General features: G+C 36.4%; 3 protein-coding genes across 12 annotated transcripts in view; 1 reads left to right on the forward strand and 2 right to left on the reverse strand.

The window, feature by feature from the left end:
* DHX8 (DEAH-box helicase 8) overlaps positions 1–2,111 on the reverse strand; it is a 30,631-nt gene extending 28,520 nt beyond the window's left edge. The window contains exon 1 of the mRNA XM_026679834.2: positions 1,762–2,111. Within this exon, the coding sequence (XP_026535619.1) occupies positions 1,762–1,867 (106 nt within the window). The 5' untranslated portion in view covers positions 1,868–2,111. The remainder of the gene's footprint in view (positions 1–1,761) is intronic.
* A 55-nt stretch (positions 2,112–2,166) lies between these two features.
* Positions 2,167–11,499, forward strand: MLX (MAX dimerization protein MLX). 10 transcript variants are annotated; one of them, XR_015745978.1, is made up of 9 exons: positions 2,167–2,253; positions 3,457–3,493; positions 4,351–4,440; positions 7,437–7,561; positions 7,757–7,856; positions 8,582–8,681; positions 9,090–9,291; positions 10,463–10,583; positions 11,277–11,499. XR_015745978.1 is itself a non-coding variant. In XM_087947526.1 (8 exons), exons 1-8 carry the CDS (start codon positions 2,170–2,172, stop codon positions 10,517–10,519), a joined length of 795 nt encoding a protein of 264 aa, XP_087803652.1. In that variant the 5' UTR covers positions 2,167–2,169; the 3' UTR covers positions 10,520–11,499. The 10 variants fall into 10 exon arrangements, 7 of the variants coding, with proteins under 7 accessions (XP_087803652.1, XP_087803654.1, XP_087803653.1 ...); XR_015745979.1 differs by having other exon boundaries at positions 7,455–7,561; XR_015745980.1 differs by having other exon boundaries at positions 2,167–2,193; positions 7,455–7,561.
* Positions 11,500–12,106: 607 nt separating this feature from the next.
* Positions 12,107–19,803, reverse strand: PSMC3IP (PSMC3 interacting protein). Its single transcript, XM_026679838.2, has 8 exons — positions 19,746–19,803; positions 18,393–18,496; positions 16,625–16,714; positions 15,114–15,225; positions 14,795–14,940; positions 14,010–14,063; positions 12,899–12,958; positions 12,107–12,737 (listed from the first exon to the last, which is right to left on the reverse strand). The coding sequence occupies exons 1-8, from the start codon at positions 19,780–19,782 to the stop codon at positions 12,681–12,683; spliced, it is 660 nt and encodes a 219-aa protein (XP_026535623.1). The 5' UTR covers positions 19,783–19,803; the 3' UTR covers positions 12,107–12,680.
* Positions 19,804–21,442: the final 1,639 nt, after the last annotated feature.

Raw genomic sequence — 21,442 nt, forward strand, 5'->3', positions numbered from 1 at the left:
TAGAGACTTTCAAGTTTCTAGGTTGTATCATATCTCAAGACCTAAAATGGACACCTAACATAAAAACATCATCAAAAAAGCATAACAAAGAATGTTCTATCTGCGCCAACTGAGAAAGCTCAAACTGCCCAAAGAGCTACTGATTCAGTTCTACAGAGAATTATTGAGCTTGTCATCTGCACCTCTATAACTGTCTGGTTTGGCTTTGCAACCAAACAAAACAGACACAGACTTCAACGGATAATTAGAACTGCAGAAAAAACCGTTGCTACCAACCATTGAGGACCTGCATACTCATGAGTCAAAAAGAGGGCTCACATCCTGGACATAAATTGTTTCAACTTCTACCCTCAAAACGACGCTATAGAGCACTGCACACCAGAACAACTAGACACAAGGACAGTTTTTTCCCAAATACCATCACTCTGCTAAACAACTAATTCCCACAACACTGTCAAAGTATTTACTAAGACTGTATTACTAGTATTCTTCTCATCCTTCCTAGTACCTACCTCTTCCCACTTATGGCTATAACAGTGTTGCTTGTATCTTTACGATTTATACTGTTTAGTTTCCTAGTATGATTTGATTGCCTATGACTATCACTAAGTATTGCATGTTATGATTTTTGATGAATGTATTTTATTTTTTCTTTATGTACACTGAGAGCATATGCACCAAAGACAAATTCCTTGTGTGTCCAATCACACTTGGCCAATAAAGAATTCTGCTCTACTCTATTCTATTCAATAACTTGAAGATCTCAACTGTTGATACTGTGTTGTCTAATATTGTAAGAGATTATAAAATACAAGGGCTCCTCCTAAAATCTACTATCATCTCTGCAGTTTTAAGTGTGTTCAGATTATTCCACTGCATCAAAGGGGCAGTTATTCAGCCTCCTGTCTGTATGCAGATTCATCACCAACTTGAATAAGACCAATGACTGTTGTATCGTCTGCAAACTTCAGTATTTTAACAGTACTCTTAAAAACTTAAAATTGGGATAGCTTGAATACTTGAGATAGCTAACAACTGCTTCTACCTCTCCCATTGATTGTTAACAGAACCAGAGCATCACAATTAATTTCTGTAAGCCAGAACATATAAATACGGCGTACATACTACTGATACAAAATAACTCAAGATAACAAACAATACAAACAATTATGTCATGAAAAAGAAAAAATGTTCAGCATAATTAATGAAGTTGACATACAGAAAGATGCAGGGCCTGGGATTTATGTACTAGGCATCTTGGAACAGCCACAATTACTGGCATATTTTCTACATACACTGCTATTCTATTCTATTTGCCATAAATATATATAAAATAAAAACATAAACATCCAAAACCCAGAATGTCCTATTGGTTTAGGGGCAACATACAAATCTGTCTGTCCTAGCAAAACTGTTAACAGATGCTCAAAATGCAGTTGTAATTGGACGCTGGGTCAGACTGTTTTACAGGGTCTCCTTCAGAACCCACTGGAAGCAAAACAACCCTCATTTTTGCGATTGAGTTCTCCAGGCACAGCTACCTTACGAGACTGTAGTCAAAGAAACAACAAGCTCCGTTGGAGTCCCTAAGCAGCTTTGCCACAAGAATTCACTACACGAAGTAGCAGAAGGCCGGGGAAGAAACAAGGAGGGGAAGAAAGACTAAGGAGAGCGTCCATCAGACGCTTCACAGAACCCACCAAGCCACGGTGCCTCACTACCTTGCCTTCCTTCCATCCCTCTCCAGTCCAAGAGACCCACCTAGATCCTTGTCGTTGATGCCCAGGTGGTTGTCGAGCTCAGTGCAAACTTTGGAAACGAGCGACAGATACTCGAGCGTTGCGAGCTCCTCCGTAGGATCCGCCATGTCGCCCCTCAATATCCACCCCGTCCGGCCGATTCCCCAGCAACAAAACACTTCCGGGTTCCTTTCCTTACATGCGCTCCATCGAGAAGGCTTAGAAAGGAAGGCGAGTTTTATTTCTACGGCGCCCTCCGAAGATCATTTGGAAGAAACCTCTGAGGACGATTTCCGGACAAAAGACAGACGCAGGAGACCATAGAGAGAGTTAATTAGAGACCAAAGAAACTACTTCTCCCAGAATCCCTTCCGATCCAAGCTCCTTCTTCCCGGAAGTTGCTCACCGAACTTGATTGGCCGCTCTGGAGATGATCCGTGAGCATGTGCCAAAGGTAGGGGAAAAGATGGCGGAGCCGTCGGGTGTCTCTTCGGAAGCTCCTTGGGGAGGAAAAGTGAGCGATGCGAGTAGAAAAAGCGATGGACAGAATCAGCTGTCAGAGTAGACAGTCCTTTTTAGGAGAGGTTTTAGTTGTTTGTTGGGATCCAGTATTACAAAGTAATAGTCTAGTAAATCTCTCTGAACGTAGGAAGATTGCTTTTTCTTGCCGTATTGACTTAACCGTAGAAAGTTGTCTGTTGACCTTTTCGTTGCTTCTAACAGGGATGGTAGAGATGTTTAGGTTGGGTTCCTGCAATATGCTAGGCTGAAGGTAGCCGATTCATTAGTTTGGTTCAGTGAGCAAATGTAGCTGGTGTGATTGCACGCTGATATGCAAACTCTCAAATGGATTAATTGGGTACACGGTGGTTTAATAAGCCATGGAGTAATAAGTTGTGTAAACATAGCCGCTGACTTCTCAGGAATATTTCACGCCGAGATTAGTTGAATTCGGTTTGTTGCATAGATAGCATAATAAAATGGACACTTTAAGATTCTAAAGAGATTACTCCTGGAATTAATAAGACTGTTGCTCCTTTGATAGCAGTTGTTTTTTTTATTATGATAATTAAGGGGCTGTTTTTGGTGAGTTAGTAAATTTGCTGCTGCTTATCTTATTGCAAATTATCCTACAAAAAAACAAATGAAGAGAGACAACATTAAGTTTCCACCTTAAAATTATAGATAGCAAATATAGCATGATTGGCATGCTCAAAACTATCTTTATTGAAAAATAACTTTTTCTGAGACTTTGCACTTTATTGTCACTAGCCTGCTCAATAGAACGGAAGAGTGACCAACTTTCTAATTTATATTACTATATTTTCTTTGAGGCAAAGTATTGTTTCCCTCATATGCAGAGTTTGAACTTTATAACTTTTAATGTTGCAACATGTCATTGCTTCCTGTCTTGTTTCTCGATTGCAACAAATTGTGCAAGGGTAAGACTGAAGCATGGGTTATATATCCTTGCAAGTAATTCAACTCTTGCTCAGAAACAGGCCAAAAACTGAGGATACAAATTGGACTGTTTCTATATGTGTTTATAGGCAGCACTTACTTATTTTACATATTTTATGTGAGTTAACAGATAAAGCCATAGACCTTTAAGTGATGCTTAGGGAAATGTATTTAATACAACTCACAATCTGAGTTATCAAAGTTGAACATGGAAAAATGATGTCTTATATTTTCTCTTTGTGACATAATTCAACAGGTTGATATTTCTTATAATGACAATGGGTTGGATTCTGGTAAGTTTTAATCCCTTTATCATTCTCTTTCCCTGGTGCAATTCTATGAAGAATTCGTATTAGGGAGTTCACAAATTTTAGTTTAGTAGTTAGGCATTATTTATAAGTTAAATAATTGCACATATGTGCTAGTTGTTTCTGGCTCCAGGGGGTGGTGCTCATCTCCATTACAAAACTGAAGAGCCAGTGCTGTCCAAAGACATCTCCGTGGTCATGTGGCCGTCATGACTAAATGCTGAAGGCAAATGGAACGCTGTTACCTTCCCACCAAAGTGGTCCCTATTTTTCTACTTGCATTTTTACATGTTTTCGAACTGCTAGGCTGGCAGAAGCTGGGACAAGTAACGGGAGCTCACTGTTACGCGGTGCTAGAGATTCGAAATGCTGACCTTTCTGATCAACAAGCTCAGCATCTTAGCCACTGAGCCATCGCACCCCTTAGGCATTATTTATAGCTGCTGCCATTTCTGATTTTCCCAAAGTTTGTTCACATGAGCAAAATTCAAGAAGCATATAGTCTTTGCTTCATATTGTGCTTTGATTGAATTCCTAATAAAATAGTGAGTGAATAGGAGGGAAAGTGTTCTTGCCTTGATGAGAACCAATTGCAGTAGGGGGAAAGGAAGAAAGGAGAGATTAACTAATTTTGCAATGATAATGCCTTTTACTGCAGTGCATAGAGTACTTGCTAACTAAAGTACTTGCTGACTTGTATTGCATAATTGCAATCAATTAGAATTTTTGCTTAAAATAGAAGGATTATCAATATTTTAAAAATATAATTTATTGAACAGCAAATGGTATCTAAAGTATTATAAATTAGTTTGAGTATGAATGCTTTTGTGTTTCTCTTCTAGCACTCTTTGTGGAAAACAGAAAAAAAGTGATGATTGTATCAAGAGCTAATAGTATTGGTTCTACCAGTGCCTCTTCAGTACCAAATACAGGTATGAATTGCTTCCTTTCCTCTCAGTAAAACTCATTTTCTACTCTTAAGTACATAGTGAAATGTACCTTTGTGTTATATTCTTGATTAAATGGGTGTAAATAGATGATCCAAAATGATAAAAGCTACCCCCTACTTCGATATCTTCATTATTAGTTCTTGGTCTTATTGTTGTATTGCTCTTAGTCTGGTCCTTATATTTAATCTTAGTCCTATTTTTCACTATGCTCCTTGACTTTCATTGCTAGAGTTTGCATATTATTTTACTTTCAGCTGTCAGAGTACAGTCATCAGCATAGTGTAAGTTATTGATGTGTCTTCCTCCAGTTTTAAAACCATGCTCATCCTCTTCCATCCAGTTTCCTTCAAAATATATTTCACAGGTAGGTGGAATAAATAAGCAGAGAGTATGCAACCCTGCCTCACTTCTTTGCCACCTTATAGCCAGTATGTTTTGCCATGTTCTGTCTGAAATTTGATTTCCTGACTTGTGTATAGGTTCTACATAAAATAGTGAGATGGTTTTGGATTTTTTTTTCTAAGCACATTTTGTAGCTTGAAATGATCAAATAATCAATTATAATCAGTGAAGCACATGCAGACTCTTATTAGTTATTCTTTGGCTTTCTATTATTTCGTGTACACCAACAATGTTTTTCTTCCTCTGCCTTTTCTGAAGTGACCTTGAACATCTAGCATCTCCCTTCCATGCTGTAATCTGCATTGGATGATTCTAAATATTATTTTACTACCATGCAAAATTGAGGATATTAATAAAATGATTTGCATATTCTATTAAGTAACATTTCTTTGTTATTAGCATTTAGGTAGACTTCTTCCAATCTACGCACTGATCTCTGGATTTACTAGTTAAACTTGGTTAGAACCTTGATCATCTTCTATTGCTTGCCATATTTCTTGAGATATCCCATCAATTCCTATAGCCTTCTGACTTGGTAATGATAGAGTGTTGATCTAATTTCCTCTTCTATTACTAAAGGTTCTTGTAAGCAGGAAATATATTCTAATTAGGTGACAATACTAAATCTAATTTTTATTTGGGCAACACAAACCCAACATATTGGAAATTAACGTAAGCCAATGTAACCTTGCTTTGTGAAAATTGCTAACTGTAGATTTGGAAATCACAGTTCTTAATTATTATACTAACACTCAATAATTCTAAATAGTTCCTGCCACTATAAAGTTTGTGTAGGAGAAAACTAAGCCTATACCATCCACAATTACTTTCAACAGATGTATCTCGTGAATTTCTAACTGATATTAACCTAATTTATAGCTATTGTAATAATTGTGCAGACAGATACTGAATAATTGAGCAATTCATCCACAATCGCATAACCCTCTGATTGATTTCTTTCTATTGCTTCTTGAATTATAGAATACTTTTGTCTACCCAGTGTATTCTTTTATTTTTAAACATATTCATATTTATTGTTCCCCATCACCTTTGTCACAACTTAATTTTTTAAAAAAACAGAATGGGGTCAAAAAAACAAGCTCATTTTCAAATAATCTATTGAGTACCCCCATCCTGGCATCATAAAAGAAAATTGGAGACAAGTAGAGAATGGAATAGCTCTTCCAACTGTATTAATCATTGAAAGAGGGTCTAGGGCAGACATGTCAAATTCAAGGTCTGCGGGCCAGATCCAACCCACGATGTGGTTAGATGTAGCCTGCCTGCCTGCCCTGGAGGTGGCGAAGGGTTGGCCCCTACAACTTTGGCCCCAGCCTGGCCGGGCATTTCCCCTGGGCACGCGCACAGGAGGCAGTAAGCATGCAGGGGGCTGGTGTCCCAGGTGAAAGGGAAGCGCTTGGGGGCTGCAGGGCCAATGGAGATACCAGGCCAACGAGCAGGCCATGGAGGGGCAGAGGCACTGGTGGCAGGTGCAGTGCTGCTGCTGGAGCTCTACTATGCATTGATCAACAACTTCATGGTGGCCACCTGGTGCTGGTACACACATAGTAAAGTTCCAACAGCAGTGCTGCCAAAGTCCTATAATTTAGAATGCATTGTGTGTGTGCGCGCATGCATGAACTTGGCTGCCAGAAATTTGGGGAGGCGAGCATGTAGGGCATTGAATTGTCTCCAGATCGAGTGAGTTGGTACAACTTGTTCCGTTCTGAGTCAGCTGTGCCCAGTGAGTGGCATTGAGCCAGCCATGTCCACCTAGTCACGGCAACCCAGCTGTGACCACCCAACCACACCTGGTTGCTGTGAGTCATCATAGTCTTACATGCAACTGTCCCTTTAAGAGCCACCATAATGCTGATGTGGCCCTCAATGAAATTGAGTTTGACACCCCTGGTCTAGGGGATCTTTCCTGTTTTCTACTTTTGTTATTTTTGAAGGATTATTTAATATATTTAATATCTGAAAATGACAGATACGTTTTATTATGTTTCAATGTCTTTTTCTGTTTTAGATAGGTTGCATACCACTTTATTCATTAGTTCAGGTACACATTATCTTCTCTGATTTTTCACGTGCTTCTCCAAAAATCTTAGTCATTTTGAATTGTTTCTTTTATATTAACTGCAATTGATTTGTGGGCTCCTTTCAGGATTCCAATGGACATAACATAGCTGATTCCTGCCTTATTTAGCTTCAGTTACATAGAATTCTTTATTAATCTGTTTGAGTCTTTGTTAAGTATCCCAGAAGTTTATTATCTTTATTACATTTCACTTAAACGTATTGCAATAAGGGAAGTAAGCAAATTTTCAAACTGAAACTGAAGGAATTATTTTCTTAAGTATCTATGCTGAAATGAAAGTGCCTTTTAGGGACTATTTTCTTAAGCTATAAAACTAAAGTCAAATTACTCCTTTTTCCATTTGGAAAATAAATCTAAGCAATGCTGTTAATGGTTCTTAAGCAGTCTGATCTTCTTTCAGTAAATTGAAACGTTGTGATTAGGAAATTATTGGTAGCATTCACAATGACTTCCCTTCCTTGCTTTGCCAACAAAGACTCTTTTCATGCCACAGATGATGAAGACTCTGATTACCAACAAGATACCTACAAAGAATCATACAAGGATCGCCGTCGCCGTGCTCATACACAAGCTGAGCAAAAGCGGAGGGATGCTATCAAGGTGAGAATATGACAAACCATATATGTATGCTTGCTATTTGTAGCATATCTCAAATTCCTTACAAGTTTACAAAGCTTCCACTTTGGAAGAAAGGAATAGATTTACTGACCAGATTCTACTTTTGTATTCAATTTTCTTGTCATGTGTGGCAGATTTGATATGTGAGTTGTAATGCTTTTCTGTTTTTCCTAACAGAAAGGTTATGATGATTTGCAAGCAATTGTACCCACATGCCAGCAGCAAGATTTCTCAATAGGCTCCCAGAAGCTAAGCAAGGCGATTGTACTCCAGAAGAGTGAGTAGGGCTCCCAAGATTATCTGTCTTCCTTGGCCCATCTCCAAGACCCATTATAAGATTCCCAGAAATTTGTACAAATTTCAGAGTATGCATTATATAACTCCTATTAAATTCTGTAAATAGATTAATTGTACTACTGTATTTTAAGAAACAGAACAAAATAGAATAATCCCTTTTCTGATTAACATGTTTATTAAAAGGTGTACATTTTCATGAGCTCTGTAGCCCACTTTGTGGGAGATATACATAGTGGCTAGATTGTTGCAGAGATAGGGCAGGGGGAGGCTATGCAGATTATGAGAGAGCTTTGGAAATGTGTCCGGTTTGCACACTACTCTACTATTGAGCTAGCTGCTGCTTAATTCCAGTTTAAATTTTTGTCAGTTTAGCCACTCTGCATTTGCTAGTGACCTGCAGCTGATGAAGGCTTATGCTTTTAAACTAAAATTTACATATATTTTTTTTTAAAAAAAAAAAACCTTAGTTATAAAAAGTATAACTATTCACTTAGTTTTTTGCCATCGCACACTAACATGGTTCTCCTACAACTTATTAGTATTAGTATTTGTGAATCTATTTAACTCTGTCTTCATTCTTGGGAATGGAATGACAACTTTAATGTAACTGAGCTTAGAAATATCTGAATAGCTAGATGTTGTCTGTTAGACTTTGAAAAGATTTAAATGGCTCCTTTCTAAATTGTTGTTTTCTCTGTTACCCAGCCATTGATTATATTCAATTCTTGCATAAAGAAAAAAAGAAGCAAGAGGAAGAGGTCTCCACTCTCCGAAAAGATGTGATGGCCTTGAAAATCATGAAAGTGTAAGACTTGTGCATTTGTATATTCATGTTTCACTAGTTGACCTCCCCAAAATAAAGTGTGGTATTAGACTAAGAGCAGGGAGACCTATGATTTAAACTATGTTCAGTCATGGACGGTCACAGGGTGGCTTTCTTAGTTCAATCAGGGCTGTGATTTTCAGGAAAAAATAGTAAATGTTACATATGTTTCCTTGAATATTTATGCCTACAGGGAAGAGACATATACTTTTAGTTCAATAGTAAATTCTATTTTGTCTGAGAAACATTTACTCTGTAACATGATTATCATTTATTGTTACAACTCTTCCATCCTGTCCTTAAGAAATGTTTATTCTGCAAAATGATTATTATTCCAGATCTGATTATTCCACATGTATTCTGCTAACTAACTACATATATGCATTTCAGAAACTATGAAGAGATTGTTAAAGCTCACCAGGACAATCCCAGTGAAGGAAAGAATCAGATCTCTGACCAAGTGAAGTTCAATGTTTTCCAGGGTATCATGGACTCCTTGTTCCAGTCCTTTAATGCCTCCATCTCTGTAACAAGCTTTCAGGAGCTCTCAGCTTGTGTTTTCAGCTGGATAGAAGAGCATTGTAAGCCACAGGTAATTCCGGAACATAAGAACATATGGTCAATATCACATATAGGAAAAATATACTTGATTTGCTTGTGGAAGATTTCCTGGATTTAGAGGTAATTATATAAAAAAATCATAATGTGGATATCCATTGCTGTCTCTTAAATAACATTAATCAGCTTCTCTGGCTGGCTCTTGTGCTGAATAAATAGCCTAACAGTGGCAGAGATGGTCATGTCTTTCACACAAAAGCACCCTTGGCATTGCTTAGGAAGAGGAAAATAAAGCACTTGAATGGAAGCTTTTTTTCCCCATGATCTTGCTGCAATGCAGGTGATAAAAAGTTTTATTCCAGTGCTAAAAGGTTGAGAAACTGCCATAGTCAGACTTCAAAACTAGAACTTATAGTGGACTATAGAAGGAACAGATCAGACATCCAGCCCTTGCTTATCAATGGAGACCGAGTGGAGCAAGTGGCCAATTTTAAGTTTCGGGGTGTTACCCTAAAAGAGGACCTGACCTGGTGTGCCCACATTGCAGCCCTGATCAAAAGGGCCCAGCAGAGATTATAATACCTGAGACTTCTCAGAAAACAGCAACTGAATTAAAAACTGCTGGTGACCTCCTACCGCTGCACCATAGAGGATATCTTAACTTACTGTACCTCTGTATGGTTTGCCAATTGCACAGTGGCAGATAGGAAAGCACTCCAGAGGGTTAATGTCATTGCCCAGAAGTTCATTGGTTGCCCTCTCCCCTCTCTGGAAGAACTTTATAGCTCCCACTGCCTTAGGAAAGTTCAAAACATTCTCAAAGATCCATCATCCTGGGCATCCTTTTTTTGAAGTATTACCATCTGGCAGACAGTACAGGATAATATAAACAAGGACAAATAGGTTGAAAAGCAACTTCTAGGCTAGGGCAGTAGCTCTTTTGAATTCTACTGTATAGTGCAGTTAGGGGTTTTCAGTTCAATGTGTGGAGTGTGAAGGATGTGTGTTTATTTTCATGGTCATGATATGCACTGAAGATGGTGTTTGATTTCATTGTACAAGATGCAATGACAATAAAATAAACTAAAGAACAGCAATTGTTGGCAATTTAATTCAGGCAGAATTCTATACCTACCATGTCTTCCAAAGGATAGATTATACCAGAAATAGTTTGCTATCAATTTACGTAGTCCTTTTTTCCACAGACCCTGCGAGACATTGTCATTGGTGTACTGCAACAACTGAAGAGCCAACTCTACTAATCAAAGAGAAAGCTTTGAAGGGCCTAATTTGCAGATATATGGCCAAGAAGCGTTATTCCTTCCAGTAATTCCATTTCAAGCTTTTTTTTTAGGGCTACAGATTGATTTTACCTCTGGAATCCCCTCAGTTTACACAGCAAGCTCTTCAGATGGGGAGAAAAATAATCAGCTCTCAATTCATGTGGATTGCTTGCTGCCATCTCTTTGAAGCCTTGGCTCTACTGTTCCTATGCATTAATGTAGCTGATTTAATAGAAATGTATTTACAATATATCAGGATTTCGCAGTGAGCCAAATTCTCCTTCTTTTTTTTTTTTGAAAAAAGTTTTATGCAGTGAGCCAAATTCTTTTCTTAAATGTGCAGAAACACCAGAATGTCTCTTCACCTCAGTTTGGTAAATACTTTTTCTAAATGCCTAGATGTTATATCTAAGGTTTGGTTCAAGGAGCAGTAGCTAGTGTAATGATTATAAAAACAAAGCTATGTAGCATTTACCTTGGGTTAAGGGCAGAGAACCAGGGAAATTAAGCAATAAACTGCCTTCCTTTGTATAATACATTCTGATAGCCTTGTAGAGAGCTAGTAAGTTTCTTGTAACAACCTTCAGTTGTGTAGCCAACCTCCAGCTTTTGAAAATTAACCTATATGCAATCATCATTTGCCTTCACTTCTATTCTATGGATTAAAAGTCTGAATAGGCTTATCAATTATGTTGTATTAGCAATAAAAGGGAAAATATCTTTTACTCTCTTGCAGCCTTGGTTTCTAATAATGCAATGAAGTGAATTAAGCCAACTCCCTTCTGCAGCTGCTTTTTTCGTTTATTTTATTTCTTTTGCTGCAAAAGTGGATCTGCTGCCTTTTACAGACACCACTTTCTGGATCTACTGCTGGCTGGTGGAGAAGGATATTAACTCAGACAAGACTGCTATTTTTTTATGATGACATGCAGTTCTAATAAATTTGCTATGTGGTTGAATGACTTTGTCAGTTTTGCCTGATTTTATCTGAAATAATATTTTAGAAGACTTTGAACCTAGGTATTTCGGTTGAAATTATTCTAGTTATTTCATGGTAATTGTATAAAATGCTAATTTCTAAATTGGGGGCTATCCTATTGTTTTGGACTCTGAATCATATATAATGTTCCACTGACACCTGACATTTCCACAATATTGGCCCTTATTTGATGAGGGATCAGCAACTTGAAATTAAGCCAACTCCTTTCTGCAGGAGTTATCAAAATGAATGTATTATACATCTGGCTTTTTTTTTTGTGCTATTCAAATTCTTTTGCTACTGAAAATTTGTATTTTACTCACAAACTTTGGTAATATGATCTTGTAATGCAACTGCCAGTCACATGCAACCATACAGAAGTAAGCCGATATTTGATCTAATCTAATAGGTTAAATATCAAATAAATGCAACATCAGGTTTTCAATTCAATTGTATAGAATGTGAAGGATATGTGCTTGTGTTTTATTTTTATAGTTATAATGTACACTGAAGATGGCATTTAATTTCATTTACGAGGTGCAATGACAATAGAGTAAACTAAATAACTAAATAGCCACTTGCCCAAGTCAGGAAACTAATCTTTTAATATCGATTTTCCAAGGTACATTGTTTTTCTTCCATGTAACAAAGAAGTGGTAAACCCAGTTGTTCTACCCTCTCACAATTTCCCAATTAGCTTGGAGAAAATGTATTAAATTTGTTTGCATCTCACAAGGTGACTTTCAGCATAAAGCAAAGCATGATGGCTAAGTAACAATTGACATTAAAATTTCCCCCAATTCTTGGTGGAATAATTAGCTCACTCTAAATAGTAGTTAATGGCATAATATGCTGTTAATACAACATGCAGGGCCAATTACAGAAAAAACAATACTATCAGAATTCAAGTATTTTGAGCCCCCTCCCTCATATTCTCAAATGCATATTAAATTTTTGTTCTAACTACTTTAAGAACAAAACAATCAGACAGATTAGGAAATCCTATGGTGAATACTAGGAAAAAACTAAACAGTGTAAAATGGGAGGTGTGCTTTTACCCAATGAATGCAAATATTTTTAAATTCTGAAAATCAGAGCAACAGAATATGAGAAACTGAAACTTGAATGCTTAGATTTCAATTACACAGATGAGATCTTGGTTCACACAGAGGGTACTGTAACATTGAAATCTTCATCTGTCTCAATGCCAACTTCCTCCTGAATAAGAAACAACACATATTCTTTTAAGGTGTAATAAATGAAAAGAGCATTCTGCAGACCGTAACTAGCCCGATAATTGAACGATCTACAGTTGGAACTGACCACTGGCCTGCTTATATCCCTGTGGCTCTTAATATCAGTTTATATGTAATACTCACAAAGAACTGTTTCTTGCTTTTTGGGTAGCCTTCAAGGATTGCATCAAGTAATTCTGTTGCCTGTTTGAGAAAGTTATGTCATACATTTAGTTGGCATCATTTCTACAAAGATTGGCAGATAGAAATAACCGGTTTGGTAATTATAGGACAAAAATATATGAATTTGTCTATAACTAGTTGAAAACACGGCTGGTAAGCAATTGGAAAGTTATTCCATAAATCTTGAAAACAACATTTCTCAAAATAACATAGACAATAATGATAAAAATAAAATCCATTTTTCAAGATCTAAGTCATAACACTTTCTATCATTTGACTTAAATATGATTAAAACAGTAAGTTAAGAAAAAAGACAGCAGGAATGTTCATCTTAAGGAGATACAAAACTTCGTATTAAATTCTTGTTAAAAATAAAAATGAAATATTTTGTTAAAAAACAGATACTGATTTAAGAAAAATGAAGTATTTTTCACAATTATTTGTTATGCTACCTTTTCAATAATCCATTTGCCATATTTTTATTATAATTGATTCAAAAGATCAAGGATTTGGTTTCCAAGAATCTAGTGGTCTAACAATTACATGATGAAAATGAAGGTGAAGTTTTTAGAGCACATAACTTTCCATATTGCTACATTTTTCAACAGCTGAAGCTTCTACTTTTGAAGGGTAGCCCATGTAGAATGTATTACAGTAATCAGTTATTCTTTCTATTATCAAGAAATAAATAGACCATGTCTCACAAAACACCCATGCCAAAAAAAAAAACGTTATTTACAATTAACTTGTACATATTTTAATCTTGTATTTTATGTTTTAAATTTTATGCCATATGTTTTATTTTAATTTTGATGCTTCTGACACGAATAAGCAAATTATTTTCAACACAAAAAGAAGAATGCACTATTAGTTTAACAGATAATAGGAATCCCTTCATTCAATAACCAGATTAAATTATGCATGCAATTGAGTCTGCAGCTGTATATTGTAAGCCATCACTTGAATCTTTTACACTTGAAAAATAGTATATTTAGAATGTATTCTGTTGGTTTCCTATATACATACTCAATACAATTATATCATCTTTAAACTGTAAATAATTGTGTCTTACCATTCTCTTGCGGCGACGCCATTCTCTGCAGTACAGTTTTTTCTCATTGTAGACCTACAATCAACAAAACCCAAGCAATTTTGTTTTCAGGTCCTATGAAACAGCTCAGACTGCAACCAGCTTTGATGTAGCTGAAGCTACAGCATCCAAAACTGAGTTGACAAACTACCTGCAAGAAAAGGGCCTTAAGTGTGTTCACGTTTATCCCCATTTCATGCCAATTAGAATTAGATTTTAATTAGACAATTAGATTTTCAATGATCTTGAGTTTGTGCAAATTCTCCAGATCCCATGAAGAATTGTTAGCAAAGATTTACAATGTTGCAAGTTTCTGTACAAGTCATTGGCTAATGACATGTGCCATAAACTAAACATGAGCATGTAGAGTATGTAATTTTGTATTAGAGTACTATGTAATTTGATATAATCTTCCACATATTAAGCCTTATGTTACCCTATACTTAATATTTCTACTCTTCCCTTTAGATTTTTATATATACTTTCTATTTTATACCTTTTAGGTTTTCTTGTTTTTTAATCTGTTTTTACCTGACTGCATCTTAACCCTCTATATGCTGGTCTATGGCCATAATAAAGATTTTATTATTAGCAAAGAATAATGTGTTTTGGAGTCCTGGGTCTCTTCTCTCTCTGATGCTCGACATAATTTTGGAATATTCGGCAATTCCACTGCCCTTATATATGGTTAGTATAGGATAGCAGGGCAACCAGAATGGGCAGTCTGAACCATCCCTTTCTCTGTCACTGGACCTTCCCTTCGTTACCTTTTCTTTCTCCTCATGGGACACATGATTGGCAGCAGATTTGATCCGTTCCAGTTTCTCTGTATAATTGGCACAATCTTTTTTTAAGTCTTCAATTTCTTTAACCATCTCTGGGGTTGTCATAGAGCCCTTCAGTTCTTTCAGCTCTGGAATGGAATTACTAGTTACAATAGCTGAAATGGCACTGGTCAATGGGAAACTTCCAGGCATTTAAGCTGCAGCTCAGATACAAACAGTTTCCAAAGGTTCCATGCCATTCAAGCACTCAATTGCACAAGTATTCACAGTCAACAAACTGATTTAACTTTCCTGAACATACCTGATTCCATGTGACGACAGTTCTGTTGGAGTGTCTGAACTTTGCCAGATAGTTCTGAAATCTCATTGTCCAAGCCCTTGAGTTCTGATTCACTTGTATTACCAAAACGATTCTGGAAAAACATGTATAGGACAGAGCATTAATCTAAGATGACCAGCAGAAGTTTTATGTATATATTTTATGTATACTATAATGGAATAAACCACATTCCAAGCAATCAGGTTTTTGTGAAAACCAAACCATCATATATACTTGTACTATCCTTATAATATTTTCAGCCAATGCACTTCTCTTCCAAAACAATCATTATCAATTTACAAAGAAATAATTTTCAGATGAGAAACTATTTGCTTATTTAATAAAACTAAAGCAGCATCTCCACCAAGCTTGTATCTCTGGTGCTTAAAAATTTCAGGCAACTATATAAAACTTTGTCTTGTAATATTAAATTTCAACTTAATTTATATAAGAAAATTTCACCATCTGCTCATCTAGTTCAGTATTTGTCAACTGCTGGTTAAATGGATTCATATGGGAAGCTCACATGCCTCTACTACAGAGTGATAACTTTCAATTTTAGTTTCCTGGTAACTAATATTTTTATTTATGCAATTGTTCTTTTGTTAGATTTCTGTCCCATCTTCCTTCAGAAACTCAGAATGCATGAAAAATTATGGCACACCCTCTCTCGGTTCACCCCTGCAAAGAACAGCTCCATGAAATTGGTTGGCAGAGACAGTAACTGGCTCAAAGTCACTTGGAGGATAAGAAGAGATGTGAATGTGGCTTTCCTATGTCCCAGGCCAATACCTTCATGGCATGCATTCAGTCGTGCTTCAAAAGCTGTATAGATTAGGGGTCCCCAACCCACAGGCTATGGCCCACTACCAGGCTGTGGCCTATTTGCAACCTTGCCACAGGCTGGCAACATGCACACGCATGTGCAGCTTGACTCACGCAAGTGGTGGGCCAGTGCACACACACGTGCATATAACTCAACTCGTGTGTATGGCAGGCCAGCATGCAGGCATGTGTGTACACAGCTCGACTTACAATCCAGCTACATACGCATGTGTGCTCGTGCAGCCCAGTTCCCCTCTCCTTCCCCCAGCCAAGCCACAAAAGTTGGTGACCTAGATCCATCTTATGTACCAGCTATTACACATCTTCCTGCTGGCTGTTCCTGCTGGTTATTCACATATCTAGCCAGAAGCCCAAACAAATATTTAATGTAGCTAACTAATAAGACAAACTGAGATCAGAAGTTAATTCTAACTTGTAGAAGTTTTTAAGTTACTAAAAGACTCTGGGAAAGAGAAGTTGAAGATGTGTAACAGTTGGTATATAAGATGGATCTAGATCTGATTGTCGTTATTGGTTTTAGAAAAGCACATGGATGTTCGGCAGTCCTGAAACAGACTGAGTTAGGTTTCTTGCTGAGGCTTTGTTTTTTGTTTTTCCCCCCTGAGCTGGTAGAAGTTAAATTTAAGTTTCACAGAATGGCATTTTACCTGATCTGGAAAATAAATCTTCTGTTTCCCATAAATCTTTTCATTGATCTTCCCTTGCTGAGCCAACTGCTCCAGTGCCTTCACTACAGCCTAAATCAAACAGAAAACAAGAAGATGCAGAATGAGAAAAATTCACAACAAAGTGGAGGACTGAAATTAAAACTGCAAATTGTTTGAACATTTAAAGGAAGATGAAAATTTGACAGAAAATTCTTTGCTATAGGAGAACTGAGCACAATTGTTAAAAATGCACATTGGATTTCAATACTGAATGAAAAGGATGAACTTAAATCTATGCAAGCATTGGAAGAACAAGGTGTAAAAATGAACTGGTTTTCATATTTGCAAATACAATCTAGATTTGACAAAGATTTTAAAACAGAAGGTATTTATGATAAGTTGACTGATTTAGACAAAATTTTGATGGGTACTGATGAAAAGGTAATTAAAAAACTTTATGGACATTTATTAGAATTTAATTTGGAGGAGAAACAAGTTAAACGACGATTGCTTGGGGGGGGGAATTTTGGATATGGGATTGATTTAGAAAAATGGCAAAAATTGTGGTCTCAAAATTATAAAATGACAATGTCAACTGCATATAAAGAAAATTTGTATAAGATGTTTTACAGGTGGCATCTACCCCCCGACAAGACTTACGAGAATGTTTAAGAATAAATCGGATAAATGTTGGAAATGTCATCAGATACCTGGTTCATATTACCATATGTGGTAGACATGCTCGGATGCAAAAAAATATTGGACTAAAATCCACACATGGTTGGAAAAAATGATAAAACAACATATAGACTTTAAACTAGATATCTTTTTATTGGGAATTATACTGGAAATATACAACAAAGAGCTGAAATATTTGATTGTAAATGTTTTAACAGCGGCTAGAATTGTATTTGCTAAGAATTGGAAAAATGATAAAATACCTATGCAGGAGGAAGTTATTAAGAAAATTATGGACTGTGCTGAAATGAGTAAATTGACATTTGAAATTTTATATGATATGGGATTTGTTTTATCAATGGTTGGACAAAAAGACATGGTAATGTAATAGATTAAATAATTTTGTAATAGAAGTTTAATAGATTAATATAAAATATAATATAGACATATATAACCATTGGATGAAAGTATAATATAAATTTTAAAACAAAATTTGGAATATCTCGTATAAAATGATGGAATAAATAGTTTAGTCATGGATGATTAATAACTGATAAATATATAAGCATATGTTAGTTTGACAATGTGAAAATTGATATAAACTGTGAGTAATGACTACAAAAGGATAGCACAAAAGATTTGTAACCAACTGACACACTAATGTATATAAAATGGAAGATGGTTTTATGTTTTTATGTTTTGTTTGTATACGTTTGTCTTAAAAATTAAAACTTTTAAAAAATGCACATTGGATTTCAAAAGAAATCTGTCAACTCAGGTAGTGGGGAGTTAGTGCCAATATGTGAATGTGTTTGCTTGAAGTGTAATATGCTGCATAACACAGTACAAATAAAAATGATCCCATAAGCAGAGAAACAGTAATGGTATTTCTTAGCCAATCAAGTTTCTTCAAGGATGGTTCATATCATGAATATTATGAACATACATTATTCTTCTATATTAGGATTATGTTAAGTTAAAATACCCAATCTGAAGAATTTAGCATACAAAAGAAAGTGAACTCCAATATTATTTTGATCACTGGAGTTAACACAATTCCCACAGTGCACCTCTTGACACCTTGTCTTACCGTCTTGCCCAATCCATGTTGTTTCTGTAAGTTGCTAAAGACATCCTGAGCACTGTGAGGCCGGTTCTGCTCCTGAAGATAACGTAACAGGATGGCAGCATAGTCTCCAAATCAAAAAGGAAAAAATAAAATTATGACAACAGACTAACATATGTGAAAATCACATAAAAACAGAATGAAATAGTCTTTTCTTATAGATAGTTTAACATCTAGAGCAAGGGTCTTCAAACTTGGCAAGTTTAAGACTTGTGGACTTCAATTCCCAGAATTCCTGAGCTAACATAACTGGAGGAGGAATTCTGGGAGTTGAAGTCCACAAGTCTTAAAGCTGTCAAGTTTGAAAACCCCTGACTGGATGAATAATTTTCTCCATCTATTAAAAAAATTGCTAGGCCACAAGGCCATAAGCAGGGAAGCTTACTGCAAAGCTACCAAACACTGTGCAGCTTTGTCAATATTCCAGCAATATGTCTTATTATGGTAGAGATTCTGTGATATCGTACAATATTAATATATTGTATTATATAATAGCTTACATTATAGTATTTTGTATTATTTATAATAGTGAATTCGTTAGTAGAACAGTGACCATTGATATGCATAAAAATATTTTTTCCTTTTTCTTCTTAGTTTGCATTTTTAGCTGGTATTTTTTTTAATTCCATTTTTTAAGAGTAAACATTGTTACAAAATAAGTACGTATCAGACAAAGAGGGGAAAATCACGTTCCACTGTAGCCTTTCCAAAGCGGCAGCACTCCCATAGTTTTCCTGATGATGGTGGGAAGTGTAAAATGCTATATTTGGAAGGTGTCCAATTGGGGCATTGTAAAAATAAAAGAGAGAAGGGGAATGTGAAGATCCTAACTCTACATCCTATAGTTGAGTTTGTCGTGAAGGAGATATATATATATCTGATGAAATATATATATATATTTAAGTTTTCGCGGGTATTTATATGTATGGTATTCAGCTTTGTTCGGGTATTTTCCCACGTCATTATAGTTGTGCTTTTAAAAGTTGTAGCAACGTTTCAGCAGAATCTCATCTGCCATCATCAGGCTTCTGAAGCCTGATGATGGCAGATGAGATTCTGCTGAAACGTTGCTACAACTTTAAAAGCACAACTATAATGACGTGGGAAAATACCCGAACAAAGCTGAATACCATATATACACATACATGCATACATGCATGCATGCATGCATACATACATACACACACACACACACACACACATAATAAAGGTGGTTTTACGATAAGCGCACCCTGCTGTATAAGAAAAGCGGAAGAGGATTAGGGATCCACTTAACACCCTAGACCACTTTCCTCTTTGAATTTCTAGTTGCGTTACCATCAGATGCGTCGCGCTTCTTCCCTACTCCGCTCATCCTGATCAGGGCGGGACTCCTATCGGAAGCGGAAGCTACTGCCTGAAACAGAGATTCCAAAAATAGACATACGTTTGTTTTTTTTAAAAAAAGGACTTCCGGGTTGAATTTCAACGTCATTTGGGATACGGTTGTGGATCCAAAGCTGTCTTTTGCCATTTAAAATGTAACACTGCCGAAAAGTAGTGACTAGTTCATCTAAGTCTATCGGCTGGCGGGGTTGAACTCTGCCTTTGAACTCATAGGGAGCGTGAGGGGGAAAAAAGACCCAAGAACAGTAGATTTCCCTCTGCTGTTTTCTGAGAGATAGTTACTATGGATGTTATCTCTGTTTTTGTTAGAAACCAGTGACAGAAATGGCTGGGGGTATTTATATTTATATCCCATCTTTATTATTTTTTATAAACAACTCTTATGGGGGTGAAAATGCCTAATATTCTTTCCTCCTATTTTCCCCACAACAACCTTGTAAGGTGGGTTGGGCTGAGAGACAGTGACTGGCCCAAAGTCATCCAGCTGGCTTTCCTGCTTAAGGCGGAATTAGAACTCAGGGTCTCCTGCTTTCTAGCCTGGTGCTTTAACCACTAGACCAAACTTCACATTCCTTCCACATTTCCCTACGTAACAGATTTCTCAATGTGACTGGGTTTTCTCATGTATAAAGAATATTATAGCATGAGGCAGATACTTGCTTCATGTGACTTGAATGACAGTCCTGATTTGTTTTGTTTTATGACCCATTTGCTTGTTTTCATGGCTATCATGAGTCTTTTCCAACAGCAAACTTTTTCTATCCTTCAAAGTTCAAAATTTACATCCATGGAACATTGTTTTCATCTTCAAGTGTATGGATTTAAACTCTACAGACAACAGTCTGTCTACTCTAGAGCATTCTGAAATTTGAAGTCTGTCATCTTAAAAGTTCCTAAGGTTCAAAAACACCCATATACTATTACAGAGTAAAATGAACAAAATGGTGATATCTATACATATATTCAATATATTAGTAGCTTTAAGAATTCATTAACATAGATGAAATCATTCTATTGTCAGAAACTGGTAAGTTATCCAGCAGTTTTATTATCATAGGTTGCAAAGTAAAACTACATTTTCCTTTGTACTACAGGTAGTCCTTGATTTACAACAATTTGTTTAGTAACTGTTTAGTTATGGCACTGAAAAAAGTTATTTATGACCATTTTTCATATTTTTAGTCGTCATAGCATCCCATGGTCATGTGATCAAAATCCAGACACCTGGTAATTCACTCATAGTTATGACAGCTGCAGTGTGCCCATCACCTTTTGCAACCTTCTGACAAGCAAATTCAATAGGGAAGCCAGATTCACTTAACAATCAAGTTACTAACTTAATAATTTTAGTGATTCAACAACTGTGATTCAACTAGTGATTCAACAACTGTGGCAAGAAAGCTCATAAAATGGAGCAAAGCTCACTTTACTGTTTTAGTTAGCAATTTGGGCTCAATTATCATAAGATGGGAACTAGCTGCATTTCCAATTTTCCAGTCTCATTCCAGTCTCCAACCCCAAGCAGCACATCTTATTTGTACATTTTGTCTATTTCAGATTGAACCTGATTATCACCTCACACACACTCTCTCTCTCTCACTCTCTCTCTCTCCTTCCCTCCCCCCCAC

Source organism: Notechis scutatus, chromosome Z (genome assembly GCF_049901735.1).
Source record: "Notechis scutatus isolate UNSWTSFEM ecotype Mainland chromosome Z, rNotScu1.2, whole genome shotgun sequence".
NCBI lineage: Eukaryota > Metazoa > Chordata > Lepidosauria > Squamata > Elapidae > Notechis > Notechis scutatus.

Coding starts and splice junctions, on each gene's coding strand:
- MLX (XM_087947526.1), top strand. CDS start 2,170: ATGATCCGTGAGCATGTGCCAAAGGTAGGGGAAAAGATGGCGGAGCCG. Junction 2,254..3,456: donor AAGCTCCTTGGGGAGGAAAA/GTGAGCGATGCG, acceptor ATAATTCAACAG/GTTGATATTTCTTATAATGA. Junction 8,682..9,089: donor GCCTTGAAAATCATGAAAGT/GTAAGACTTGTG, acceptor TATGCATTTCAG/AAACTATGAAGAGATTGTTA.
- PSMC3IP (XM_026679838.2), bottom strand. CDS start 19,782: ATGAGCGGAGTAGGGAAGAAGCGCGACGCATCTGATG. Junction 18,497..19,745: donor GAAGCGCGACGCATCTGATG/GTAACGCAACTA, acceptor TTTGATTTGGAG/ACTATGCTGCCATCCTGTTA. Junction 12,959..14,009: donor GGCGTCGCCGCAAGAGAATG/GTAAGACACAAT, acceptor TTTCTCAAACAG/GCAACAGAATTACTTGATGC.